Source organism: Eumetopias jubatus, unplaced genomic scaffold (genome assembly GCF_037043125.1).
Source record: "Eumetopias jubatus isolate StellerSeaLion01/CBP00866 unplaced genomic scaffold, mEumJub1_p1.0 scaffold_8, whole genome shotgun sequence".
NCBI lineage: Eukaryota > Metazoa > Chordata > Mammalia > Carnivora > Otariidae > Eumetopias > Eumetopias jubatus.
This window is the reverse complement of record NW_028274814.1, coordinates 37,896,913-37,910,476: the sequence shown is the minus strand read 5'-3', so window position 1 is coordinate 37,910,476 and position 13,564 is coordinate 37,896,913. Positions and strand designations below refer to the sequence as shown.

The 13,564-nt window shown below is 52.9% G+C and overlaps 1 protein-coding gene across 1 annotated transcript; it reads right to left on the bottom strand.

The window, feature by feature from the left end:
* Window positions 1-3,188: 3,188 nt before the first annotated feature.
* TMEM121B (transmembrane protein 121B) lies at window positions 3,189-10,706 on the bottom strand. Its single transcript, XM_028121227.2, has one exon. It carries the CDS (start codon window positions 7,648-7,650, stop codon window positions 5,887-5,889), a length of 1,764 nt encoding a protein of 587 aa, XP_027977028.2. The 5' UTR covers window positions 7,651-10,706; the 3' UTR covers window positions 3,189-5,886.
* Window positions 10,707-13,564: the final 2,858 nt, after the last annotated feature.

The window sequence follows — 13,564 nt, the reverse complement described above, 5'->3', positions numbered from 1 at the left end:
AAGGGGGTTGGTCAGTCACTTGAACATCCAGCACTTTGAGTTGGAATCTCCAAATGCGAGGGTATGATGGATTTTACTTCATCTCTACTTGTCTTTGAAGATTAAATAGGACATAAAGGAGAGGAAGATGTACTTACAATGCAATGGGAAGTTTTAATCCGATGGCCTTTAGACTCTGCAGTTAATGTCCTCCCTTCCCAAATAAATAAGGGCAGTGCCAGGCCAACTTCTGCTCCAACACTTCCAGAAAAGACCTGCCAGTTCGGGGCCACGAGACACCAGCTGCTCCAGGCTATGCAAGAAAGTAAGGACCCAAGTATGCTTGAGCTGGTATTTCAGCCCTGGCCTTGGGTCTCGGTCAGGTGGCTGGAGAGAGATTTTCTTTATTTATTTTTTTTTAATTTTAGGATTTTATTTATTCATTTGAGAGAGCAAGCACAAGCAGGGGGACCTGCAGGCAGAGGGAGAAACAGGCTCCCCACCAAACAAGGAGCCCGATGCGGGACTCAATCCCAGGACCCCAGGATCAAGACCTGAGCCAAAGGCAGACAACTGAGCCACCCAGGCACCCAGAGATAGGTTCTTTTTTTTTTTAATTAATTAATTTATTTATTTGACAGAGTGAGAAATAGCGAGAGCAGGAACACAAGCAGGGGGAGTGGGAGAGGGAGAAACAGGCCTCTCACAGCAGGGAGCCTGACGCGGGGCTCAATCCCAGGACCCTGGGACCATGAACCCGAGCCGAAGGCAGATGCCCAACGACTGAGCCACCCAGGCGCCCCCAGAGAGAGGTTCTTTAAAAAGAGGCTAGCAACAGTTAACCCAAGGCTGGGGCCCTGGCTCTGCTGCTTACCAGCCCTGTGATTGATCAGGGGATCTGCCTGAGGTCTCGGGTTGCTGGAGGTACAGCAGAGGCTCCTCCCTCATACAGGTCTCCTGTATGGAGTGGATGGAACATCCATGTGAGGCGCTTGAGTGGTGTCCCACACACGGGAGCACTCAGCACACGGTGGCCCTCGTTCCGTCCAGGTGTTGCCACCCATACACACTGCTGCCCTTGGGAGGAGTCCAGAGGCTCCCTTGGGAGGAGTCCAGAGGCTCCCTTGGGTCTCATTGCCTCTCAGGAAGGAGCACTCTGACCGGGTTCTGGGTCGGAGCAGTTGAGGAATGTGGGGCACTATTTAGCCTTCTTCCTGTTGTTAGGGCTTTTTTACTCTAGTGTTTGCTTTTTCAGATTACAAAAGCAATATACGATCCAATAGTCTATATTATGGGAGAATATAAAATAAAGCAACTGCCCCCAGCCCCTGGGTACAGGCTGTGAAGTTGGGGTGCCCACGCACAGCCTCCCACATCACTCCTAAATGGCTTCACGGTCCACCTCCTTGCTTTTGGTCTCACCCCAGCCCTCCATGCCCTGCCGCCTCTCCCAGACCTTGGCACTGGGTGCACATTCGCACCCTGTCCATCTGGGTTGGTTGAGGCAGGTGAAGTGCCCTGGAGAACCAGCCTTTGTCCGTTAGAGGAACGTGGGAGTCCCCTCTCTCATGATTTCAAGGATAACAAGAGGTCTTGTCCAACATGCCTCCCCAGACCCCAGTTCCTGGATTCCCTTCCTAGGAGGAGTAGTTCCCTAGGCTGTTAGTTTACTGGATCCTTCCCTTCTGATCAGAGAGGAAGAAGATACAACAGTGACCTGAGAGGAGAGAGAGCAGAAAAGAATGACGCACAATTGGCTGGCCCCTGACTTTTGCTCAGTGCCACTTCCTTGGGACTCACACAGAATAGGAAAACCAGCCCCTGCTTTTTAGCCAGACCATTCAGCTTTAATAAGGAGAAGTGGAACTCTATTAACATCTCGGTCTGAAGGCTGCCTGGGGTGGTGCAGATTTTGGAGACAGACCTGGGTTCAAATCTAGATTCCCTTCCTGACTCTAGTGTGGTATTCAGCAAGCTACTCTATCTTTCTGGACCTCGGGAAAATGGAGCTAAAACCCCCTTGCAGATGACTCTGAGGATGAAATGAGCTGCTGTGCATCAAGGGCCTGCCACAGGCGAGCACAGGACGTGTCTCCGGGCTCCTCCCCAGGGCCAGAACTGCAGGGTCAGAATCAGGCCCTTGGCAAGGCCGCGTGTGGCCTCAGCCAGGCCCACTCTGAATACACCGTCCGCTCATATGCCATTTCTTCATCTTTCACAGAGTGCTTTCGTTGTATGGTCCCGCAGACCACAGGGGTGGGAGCTAGCTTGCTTACCTGTGAGAAACATGTCAATATAACATGCTTAGTCAAACTCATCATCTTATTTTACATCTCGATTTAGGAAGAAAGGAAGACATGGTCTTATGTTTTTCTGTCATTGTTTTACATATGAATGTTGTCCCCCGTTGTGATTATCAATGTCTTGAGGAAAAGGACCGTTTTTGCATATGCCACCTCATTTAATTATTACCATAGCCTTGTGAGGTAATAGTGCTCCTGGGTGACAAGTGAGGAAGACACCCCAGAAGCGGAGGTCAGTGCCCACGGCCGCAGCTGGTAGGAGGCAGAGCAAGCCCAGGACCAGCGTTCCCAGGCTCTGAGTTTGCCTCTTCTGCCGTCTGGGTCCAACAGCTCTGTGGCCTTTGCAATGGCCACAAGCGCCATAGGGCAACAGCACAGAGTGGTTTCAATAGTACTGGCTGTGTCCGTGCTGAAACAAAAACTATTATTTTTGTGCAGAGTCAATGTTCTGTCAGACTTCACAGCCCCTTCGTGTGGTTTTGTTGTTGTTGTTGTTGTTTTAAAAAGGCGTTGTTCTCCTCATTCATACATAATTCATTCCTCCGCAGGGACATAAGTCGGAAAGGAGGGCAAAGTATTTGAATATAAGTTTCTCAGTCTTTCCTTTGGGAAGTTATTCTTAGAAGGAAATGGGAGTGAAAGCCCCAAGTGTCTGGGGAAATGTCTCTCAGGCTGAGAGCCCACCTGTTAGCTCTGCCTATAGGAGGCCTGCCTAGACACCCCCCAGATCAAGGCCAAAGCCACCCCACCTCCCTGAAGAGTGCCAACCGCCTAGAAGGAAATGGCCAAGTGTACCCACAATGTTAACACAAGCCTATAAAATGATGAGAAATGTCACAGTGACATTTAAGAATTTAGTAAGGAAACCAGGACAGGAAAGATCTTAAAACAAACCACACAGGAAGCTTGTCACAAGTTTCAAGTTTTTTATTTTCAGAACAGAGGCTGGTTTTATTTTTAAAAAGAAAAAGGGGCGGGGGAAACGTGCTCAATGCTAGTGAGGTGCCACTTCCCTTCTTCCAGGCTCTAACTTCCAGCCAGCTCTCTTCCCCAAAAACACATGGACGCAGAACCAGGCCAGGTTATATCAGAACAGCCTTTAGAGGGGGGCCGATCCAACCCCCTTTCACAATCCATAGAGTCAGAGGCTCAGATCAAGGCATGCCTTACTGGTACCCACGTTAGAGGCCAGCAGTCTGAATTCTGAACCTGGGCTATTTTCCTGTGAATCATGAGCCTCAGGAGACAGTGCACCTCCTGTTTATGAGACCCCCCCCCACGGGGAAACATCTCCAGTTTGAACTCCCCACTACAGATGCCCCTAGAAAGCAAGAAAAATGAAATTTTAGGGGTCATGTCTCATTTTGAGTGGGGCAAGGAAAGAGTAAAACACTCAAGAAAAAAACACCAGAAGGAAGGGATTGACCCCTGAGCGCAAAGTGCTTGCACCAGATGTTTGAAAGAGAACGTCCAGGGGTGAGTGCGGGGCCCACAGACAGAGCCTGAGCAGGCCCAGCCTCTGCCAGGGCTGGCCCGGGTGCCGTCAGTCTCTCGACGTACCTAGGGACGTGGTAGCTCATTGGAACCTATCACAGCCTCCCACCAGAAAACTCAACAGCACTCAGATTTTATAGTCAGTCACTCAGCGGGGGGAGACCACCATCCAAACAGGAGAAAGGGGGTGGGGCAGGGGCCAGCCAGGGGCTGGCCATGGCTCAGACACAAAGTCCATTCACAGCCACTGAGATTAGGTAGCAGAGAAACAGAGCAAAGCTGGAGAGAGATGGAGACCTGGGGAGCGGTCTGGGCCCAGGACTTTGAGCACACCGAATTCAAAGGGAAAGGATATGGGGGCGGGGGGAGTGCAGAGGCAGAAAGAAAAAGACTAGTTGCAAAATCCAACCCGCTAATATTGGACCTAGGAGGGTGAGGGGCTGGGAGCACAGATGATACATTGAGCGTAAACATGTTTCCTCCATTGTTCCCCACTGTGACAGTAGGGGAGTTTCAGAAGGACTCTGGTAAAGACATCAGCCCCTCTGTGTATCTACATGGAAGTCTTCTATCAACAAACCCCCAAGAAGTTGGGAGAGAAGGGCCTCAAGTAAAAAACTGAGGCCCAGAAAGCAAAAGTGAGTGCCATCAAAGCTCGTGAGTGACAGTCAAAACTACAATCCATGACTTCTGGTCCTTTGTCTGGGGTTCATTACACCACACAAAGCATACAAAGGGGGGAAGGGCAACAAAAAAGCCCCCACCCCATCCTATTCTGGGGTGGAGGGAAGTGAGTATTTCCTGGCCTTGCTGCCAACTGTCCTCCTGCACTCTTACCTCCCCTAAAAATACTCACCCTCAAAGATTCCAAGAGTGATGTCCCACATCCAGACTATAGGCGGGCAACCCCTGGGTGTCCCTGGTCATTAATCTCAAAAGAATGCCAGGGAGGAAGGCAGGGCAGGGGGAGGATCTGCCCAGCCTCTCCATGCAGCCTGCCTTCTCCTTAGAAATTCTCTTAACCAGAGCAGAGGACAAAGGTCACCACCCTTTCTGATTCACACCAGGCTTCCTAGAGGAAGGACAGATGGGGAATTGGATTTCCTTGAGCCAATGGGAGCCCCAACTTCACATCTATCCAGGAACCCCACCAAAGCTGAGCCAAGATCTGACCCAGTCAGCAACAAACCTCAGGAAGGATAAGAGTTCTGGGTGCAGAGGGAGGGAGAGCGGGAGGGCAAGCCAATGGCTGATACTCCACAGACCCTGTAATAAGACTGGCACCAAACCCCAGCTGGATCCAGTGGCCATGTTGAATGCAATTTCTGAGTATTTTGCCTTTATTTTTTGCAAGCAGCATCAGTGTATGATGCAACAAAAGTTGAAAGCACGGAGGTAGAAATGCTCACTCACCCAAGAAAGGGTGTGGTTTGGTCCTTAGAGTATGGACCCTCTCCTCCCCCAAACTGAGAAGAGAGGAGTAGAACTGAGGAAGATCCTGGGTGAGCGTCTCCCTTGGAGGAGAGCAATTGGGCAGCTCCCAGGAGCCCAGCTCTTTCTGGAAATTAATTTTTGGGGAGGAAAACTATACTACACACACAGACAAACACAGACGTTGCATCTACCATCTGGAAAAAAATCCAAAAGACACGTCAGGGGAACAGTGGATTCTGGATCAGTTTCAAGGCGTGGGACAATGACCACTAACCACAGCCTATAAGAAGCTGGCACTTCCAAGCGAGGGGGATGGCTTAAGGCCCAGCACCCCTGTCTGGGCACCCCCTTTTTACCATTCTCCCCCAAAATGGACAGGAATTAGGATGGTGGTGGGAAAAGCAGGAAGCAGAGGTATCCGGCCCCTGGAGGCTAGGTTAGGGTAGGGCGTGGAGAAGGCAGACTACAGTAGTAGTAAGTGGACCTTCCTCCTTCACCATTAGTTGCTGGTCTCCCTCCAGTCTTGACCCAAGGGGTGCAGGACACACTGGCCCTTAGCCCTGTTAACAGTTCTGTCTTCCAAATAGAGCCTGATTAAATCTGGGTGATAGACGGTCAAAGGACAAGGGGGTGGGGTCTCTCAACCCCAAAGCAAGCCCCTCTCCCTTATCCCTCCTCAATTCTGGGATGCCACGGCCAGGGTATTGACATAGCCATGGGCACCTCCCTCGTTCTCCGAGATGCAATGGCCCAGCTGGGAGCCTCCCTGAGGTGGTGGTGGTGGTGGCGGCGGTGGCGGGGCAGAGGGCGGAGGGCCGTAGCCCCCTCTCCCCCGATTGGGGGAGGCTCGACTCCCCCGGTCCCAACAGCCCTCTAGGGCTTCCAGGCCGCGGCAGCCAAGGAAGAAGAGGTTCTTGAGCATGAAGATGGAGAGCGGCTGCTGGTAGCTCACCACCAGGAGGCAGCGCAGCGCCAGCAAGGGCACGTCCACCAGGCAGCCGCCCAGCAGGCGCAGAAGGCGGCTACAGCTGCCCGGCCCTGAAGCCTGGCCCCAGGACGAAGCTGCCGCTGCGGCGTTGAGCTCATAGAGCCAGAGCACCGGCGAGGCGAGGGTGAGGAAGTAGACGGCGATGAGCAGGTAGCGCAGGTGCGCGGGTAGCGGCACGCGGCCTTCCAGCATCAGCTCCACCAAGGTGAAGCTGTCGAGCAGGTCCAGACACGTGCCCAGGAAGCAGCCGGCGGCTCGGTGCTGCTGGGGCTGCAGGAGCAGGGGTCCCGCCGAGCCAGGGGGGGCGCCCGCCTCGCTGATGGCCCGCACCAGGCTGTAGAGCAGGGGCACCGACAGCGCCATGGTGAGGCGGAAGCCCGTGGTGCCGAAGGGCGCGCGCAGCTCGATGAGGTCCAGGATGGACGTGCCCAGGATAAGCACCACCTTGGGCGTGAAGGCGATGGAGTAGATGAGCCAGGCCAGATAGGCGAAGGCGAACTCGCCCGCTGCCCCGGCAGCGCCCGGGCCGCCCCCCGGGCCACCTGCGCCCCCGCGGCCGCCGCGCGCCTTGGCCCCCGCCGCAGCCCCGGCGGAGGCGGCCGAGGCGGCGGGCAGGTGTAGAGGCGGCGCGGCGTGGTGGTGGTGCTGGTGGTGGTTGTGCACGCCGCTCGCCGCGCCGCCCCGACGGCCCCGGCTGTTCTTGGCGAAGAAAATGGCCCAGCCCACCACCACCACCAGGTCGGTGGCGATCCAGGAGCACCAGTACAGGTCGGTGACGGCGATGAGGTACAGGTCCAGCAGACCGCCCTGTGCCAGCAGCAGCACCACGGACAGCGCCTGGTAGCCCCAGCGGCACCCCGGGCTGGGGGCGCAGCCTCGGCGCCGACCCCTGCGGCCCGATCGGGCCGGACGGCCGCAGCAGCAGCAACACGAACAGCAGGAGGTGCCGCTGCCGGTCCCGGTGCCGCCCGCGCCCCCGGCTGAGCGGCCCCCGGGGCCCCCGACGGCCCCGGCCGCAGCGCCCCCGCCGAAGTCCGCGGCTGTCATGCTGCAGGAGGAGGTGGGCGTGGAGGTGGAGGAGGAGGTGGCGGCCGAGGAGGAGAAGGCGGCGGGCGCGGGGTCGGCGGCTGGGGCGCCCCCCTGAGCCGGGGGTCCCGGGAGGCCCGCGGCGGTGGCTGGCACCAGCGGCTTGCTGATGCTGATGCTCTCGTCGTCGTCCTCTCTCTCGGCACCGGTGCTGCTGCTGGGGGAGCCGCCGCCGCCCCCGCCGCGTCTGCCGCCGCCTCCCCCCCGGCTGGTGCTGGTGCTAGTGCTGCTGTCGCCCGAGCCTCTCCGGCCGCGGGAGGAACCCCCCCGGAGGAAGAGGGGCTGCAGCCGGGCAGCGGCGGGGGGCGGTGGGAAGGAGCCGGATGAGGACGAGACCGAGCGGGGGTTGCCGAGCGCTGGGTGCATTGTCCTCCGAGGAGCTCCGGGGGGCTGCCCAGCTGCTCCCTCCCCGCCAACCCCGGGCTGGCAAGGCGGCCGAGGGGAGCCGAGGCCAGCCGCCGCCTCCTCCCCAGCGGCTGGGACTCGTACCCGGGTCGGGCAGCAGCGAGATCCGGACTGGAGCCACCGGACTGGGCGAGCCAAGCCCCGGGAGCCTGGGAAGTGGGGTAGGCGAGGAGCTGAACCCACCGCGGTGACGACGGGCGAGGCGGGGGCGGGGAGCTAGCCCAGTCGGAGAGGAAAGGGAGGCTGGCGGCGGGGAAACCAGGACTGGATTCAAGGGGGAGAGGAGGAGGAGAGACCAGAGAAGGAGAAAGCCTGGCTCGCTGGATCCGCAGGAACAAAAGGGGGGAGGGGTTGCTGAGGCGCGAGAGTTCGGGTGGGGAGCTCTGTGAGGGGGCCTAGAGGATGAGAGGGGAGGAGGAGAAACGGGGAAGCGGGAGTGGGCGGGGTTGACGCTGGGAGGACCTAACCCGAGCAGAGGATTCCTACGGAAGTCGTTCAGCGATCCTACCAGCCTAACTGCTGAAGCGTTAGTAACGCGATGGCCTTGGTCTCCGTGTAGATCATGCCTCTGAGCACCAGGCACAGACGACAGGTTCCGGCCTCTGCTCCCGGTCAGCACAACTTCTTTTGCAGGCAGCAGGGGCAGCTTTGGCCTCTACATCCAGTCCAGCGCCCTTTTACCTGGGGCAGCCTGCCTCTCCTTCAGACACTTGAAAACTAACTGAGGAATCAGGCCATGCGGATTAAAAGGACCAGGAACAGCAGCCCAGACATGAATTTCTACATATTGCTGTGCCCTGCACTGGGTTCAGTGATAGACCCTCAGGGACGTCCCACTTTCCAGTGAATGGAGCAGTTCTTTGAATATAACTGCTTGGGGGGGAGAGTGCAGGTAAAAGAATTACTCATGTGGCCCCAGCCGAGTGGGGCTTTTGGTATTCTCAGAGGTCCTTAAAGTGAGAATTAGAAATAATAAAGATGTATCTAGCAGAGAGGAAAATAAAGGGACCTTTAGAGCTACGGGTACCTTGATAAAAACAAAGGCTCAAATTGGGTGCTGGTGAATATTACAACCTGCCACCCTGGACAGGCCCTGCAGGCTCAGAGCTCATTCTGACTCACCCCCTGGGATTTATTCCATGACTGGGGCTGGATACCCATCAGCAACTCAGGAAGGCAGCAGGTAGAGTTATGGTCTTAGAGGTTTAGGGGAGAAAACAATGACTGGAGCATTTGGGGCTCAAAAAAAAAAATTTGAGGCTCATGTATAATGCAAACATCCCAGCCACGTCAAAGCAAGGCAGGAAACTTGTCTGCCCCTTCCTCCTTCTCTGCATACTTCAGGCTGCAAGTTCCCTGCCTTGATTCCATTGCTGTTAAAACTTGTACTGTTGGGGCTCACACCATGCAGTGCCAGGGAGGAGGACAAGGGAGCACCATGGTGGAGGACAAGGGAGCACCATGGTGGCTGCTTGCCCAGCCCTTGCCCCTAAATCTGCCTTGTGAATAAGGGTCAGTTTGGGCCAAAACTGCTTTTTCCAGTCTCTTGGAGGTCCGTCTCTACAACTAATCCATGGTAGATATGGGATTTAGAACCACTAACCTGCACTATTTCCACCTGCCTCTAGCACACATAACCTTTAAAAAGTTCGATGTCCAGGGGCGCCTGGGTGGCTCAGTCGGTTAAGCGACTGCCTTCGGCTCGGGTCAGGATCCTGGAGTCCCGGGATCGAGTCCCACATCGGGCTTCCTGCTCGGCGGGGAGTCTGCTTCTCCCTCTGACCCTCCTCCCTCTCGTGCTCTCTATCTCTCATTCTCTCTCTCTCAAATAAATAAATAAAATCTTTAAAAAAAAAAAAAAAAAGTTCGATGTCCAGTCATGCCAGACAGAGATATTAGATGGTGAGAATGCTCTGGGGTCTCAGCTCTGCCACTTAGCTTGGGTGATTTGGAACTGGTTATTTCCCCTCTGGCCTCACATTATCCAACTGTAAAAAGGGACCAATATCTACCTTAACAGGCTGTTATTAAGAGAGGTCATGAGTTCCAAGGGTTTAGGCTAGTGCCTGGCACAGAGTATGTACTCAGCTAAAGGCAGCTGGTGTTATCATAATTCCACTTAGCTCTTGTCTTTACCTCCCAGGGAACATTTCCTCACGGCACAAGCCATTAATGATGTTTTCTGGGCTGAATTCCTTCCTGAGGCCACATTCAGAGTTCTGTCCCCCACAGCTTTGCACTTCAGTAAGTGCCAGGGAGCAAAGCTCTCATTAGACAGTGGTTCTTAGAGCTGGTCTCCACAGACTTCACAATGTGAGAGATTTGGCTCTGGCAGCGGGTGCCAAGGCCCAGCCACATGGGGCAAGGTGGGGAATAAAGAGCGTGTGCAGACCGCCCTCATGTGTGAGCGTCACAGCAGGTCCGGCAGATGTCAGGGCTGAGACAGTCCAGGTTAAAAAGCAGACTGGGGAGCTGCCAACTGCTAATGGGAGTGATTATAGCCAGTCTCCCAGCTCTACCACAGGGAAAACATCAGTCAACGACTAACCTGAAAGCTGACCCAAGACTTCTGCTCAAATTAATGAAGCAGCTGAAGGAGCAAAAGCAGCGGATGAAGGCAAAGAACTGGGCTCCTGCAAGAACACTGACAGATCGGTCCCCACGCCCCACACCTGCCGGCTCCCCTGACCCACTCACCACTCCCTCATACTCCCCTCCTGCTCTCACCTGGCAGGCCTAGTCCCTCCTCCCACACGTGCCTCCAGGACAGGGATCTCCCCTGTAACTTGAATTGTAACAGCCCTTTGAAGTTATCTTTTGTATTTCTAGGAGATGAACTTTCTGTATGAGATCTTTTAGCCCAATTTTTTCAGATCTGAGGCCCTGAATAAAAGACCATATATAATAAGGATGAGAAATCAGAGTACACAAAAGAATAAGTTGGTGGCCTGGGTATTGGAGGGATCTCCTCTTTGCACTGGGTTTTCCCTAATCCACACACACACACACACACACACACACACACACACACAGCCTTTGCTTCACACACACACACACACACACACACACACACACACACACACACACACACACACACACACACACACACACAGCCTTTGCTTCAGGCTGGAAAGGGCTTGACAAAGACATGACAAGGAGAAGAAGGAAGACAAGAGACTTTCTCATATATAAAGTGAGAGCAAATATCCCACAAGGATGTAGAAAAGGGAGACACAGTCACCAAGCACCTCATAAATACTGAGGGTCTAGCTAGATATCTTACACACAATACCTGGAAACTGAGACACAGAGAGGTTAAGCAACTTACTCCAAGTCACACAGCTAGTTAAGGTTAGATCCAGACTTCTCTCAGCCCAGTGCTCTCACCACCTACCACTCTCCACGATGGCAGCAGCTCATAGGCATCCTGGGGGACAGGGACAAACTAAGCAGGTTTCAATCCAAAAAATATTTCCCTAAGAACCTGCTAAACACTGGGCACTGGGTAAGGTTCATTTGGAGACCTAATATTCTTGTCCTCCTGGAACGGAAAGGCTAAGGGCTCACTGCCTTCCTGGAGCAGCAATGGATGGACTAGGAGTAAGGGAATGATACCCCCAGCCAGCTCAGCAGCATATGAAAGCTCACTGAGGCAAGGCCAACCCTTCCACATACTGAACCAGGCCCCATTCTTTTCCAATCCATTCTCTGCTCACTATCACTGCCCTTTTTCACCTTCACAGCAAGAATAAAGAAAAGGTCCAAAGAGAACTGTCAGAGGGGCGTGTGGAGCCCCACAGGTGCTCAGTGAAAAGACACAAGCAGGGCCCTCTGGTTCTCAACTACGCAGTCACCATACCGACCTGAGAAAATGAAAGGGAAGCCGGCAGGGAACTGGGACTGAAGTAGGATGAGTCTGTGAAGCTTGGGATTAGGAACTTGAAGCCTCAAAATGACTTTTAGAGCTCTCTGAAGATAGACACTACCCCTGTCCCAACTCAGACATCCTCTAGTACCTGGAGCAAAGCTGTGCCTTGAGCTGCCCCACAGATGTCTCACAGAGATGCCACTACCCTCTTGGATAAAGAAGTTCCAGCATCAGCACCTCCATGTGTCAGTCCCCAGGCTAGGTGCTGGGGTTCCAGAGACTAAACCAAAGCAAGTCTTCTCCTAGGCGTCCACCCTGGGAAGGAGATACAGTGAAGTGACTGAATGCTATACAGGGTGCAGAAGAGGTGAAAACAGGAGTCGGTAAGGCCTTCAGAGAGGAGGGGAATGTGCGAGCTGCTGTAAAAGGTGGGCAGATGGTGGTTAGCAGATGGGAGGGAGGGGGGTTGGGTTGGGAGAGCATTCCAGGTAGAAGGAGCAAGATGAACAAAGTACCTATGGAATGAAATAGCAGGACACGTTTAAGGAATTACAAGTATTTGACATCGCTTGCATATGAAGTACAAGAAGATGCAATAAAAGGTAAGGCTGAGGGAAGAGGCAGGAGTTAGGTTACACAGGACCTCGTATGCCACGCTGAACTTGGGCTGCATTCTGAGACAAGAGGGAACTCTTGAAAGCAGAAATGTAACAAGAACAGATCTGCATCTTGGAAAAGTTGCTTTGCAGTAAAGATGATGGATTGGAGGGAAGAGAAAATGAAAGCAGAGACTATGTTCCACTTCTGGCAATACTGTGAACTAAATAATATAAAACCTCTCCAGCTCACAAAAAAAACACAAGATAAAATTGACTGTCCTTTAAAAAAAAACAATTGAATGTCCTTTTAAAAGCCCAGTTAAAAGAGTAAGATAAATTCTAGGGGCCATAAAGAAAGAGCGAACTGGAAGCCAGAATGGTTAAGTGAAGTGAATGATGCTGTGAGTGCCTTCACATATGTAGGCTGTCTCAATAGGGAATGTTGTCTAAGATGGTAGGGACAAGCCATAAATAGCAATATAATTTAAATTTACCTAAATTAATATTAATTGAAATAAATTGAAACTTAAAATTCAATTCCTCCATCTCTCTAGCAACATTTCAACTGCTCAAAAGCCCGATGTGACTAGTGGCTACCATATGGATATAAAACAGCAGATATAAAACAACTCTATCACTGGATGCCTGGGTGGCTCAGTTGGTTAAGCGACTGCCTTCAGCTCAGGTCATGATCCTGGAGTGCCAGGATCGAGTCCCGCATCAGGCTCCCTGTGCAGCGGGGAGTCTGCTTCTCCCTCTGACCCACCCCCCTCTCATGTGCTCTCTCTCTCTCTAATAAATAAATAAAATCTTAAAAAAAAAAAAAAAAAAACTCTATCACTGTGGCAAGTTCTATTGGACCATGCAGATGGGAACTTGGATTTAATAGCCAAACAGAGACAGGAAACCTGGCATTCAACCCAAATGAGGCAAGAAGGCAGAGATGACCTTCCTACATACAACCAGAACCCTCAATAAAAGGATGGACTAGAAAAACAAATCTACCACCTAAACGGGGAGACTACATGGAGACGAATGAGCAGTGGCCTAGGCTAGAAGTGAAATAAAAACCTTTCCTGTAAATTCATTACCATGGGTTTATACCACGTATAGATTTGAAATTTGAATGATCTCATGCTGAAAAATTAACATAAATATTGGTTGTAGGCTGTTAATAACCATGGAGGCCTCTCAAAGGCAAATATGAAACAGTTCTGAAGGGACACACCTTCAACTCAGGCCTTAAAGAAGTCCCATAGATAAAATACCAGTAAAAGTGAGCTCACACTCCCAAATTACAAAACACATAAGGAAGTAACCCATCATGAATGAAAGCCAGCAGATTAAACATACAGCAAGATTAGACCCTCCCTACCCCACCACCAAGAACTTGAAATGATGAAGGCTA

What these genes read in the sequence shown, in the direction of transcription:
- TMEM121B (XM_028121227.2), bottom strand. Translation starts at nt 7,650, where the DNA reads ATGCACCCAGCGCTCGGCAACCCCCGCTCGGTCTCGTCCTCATCCGGC.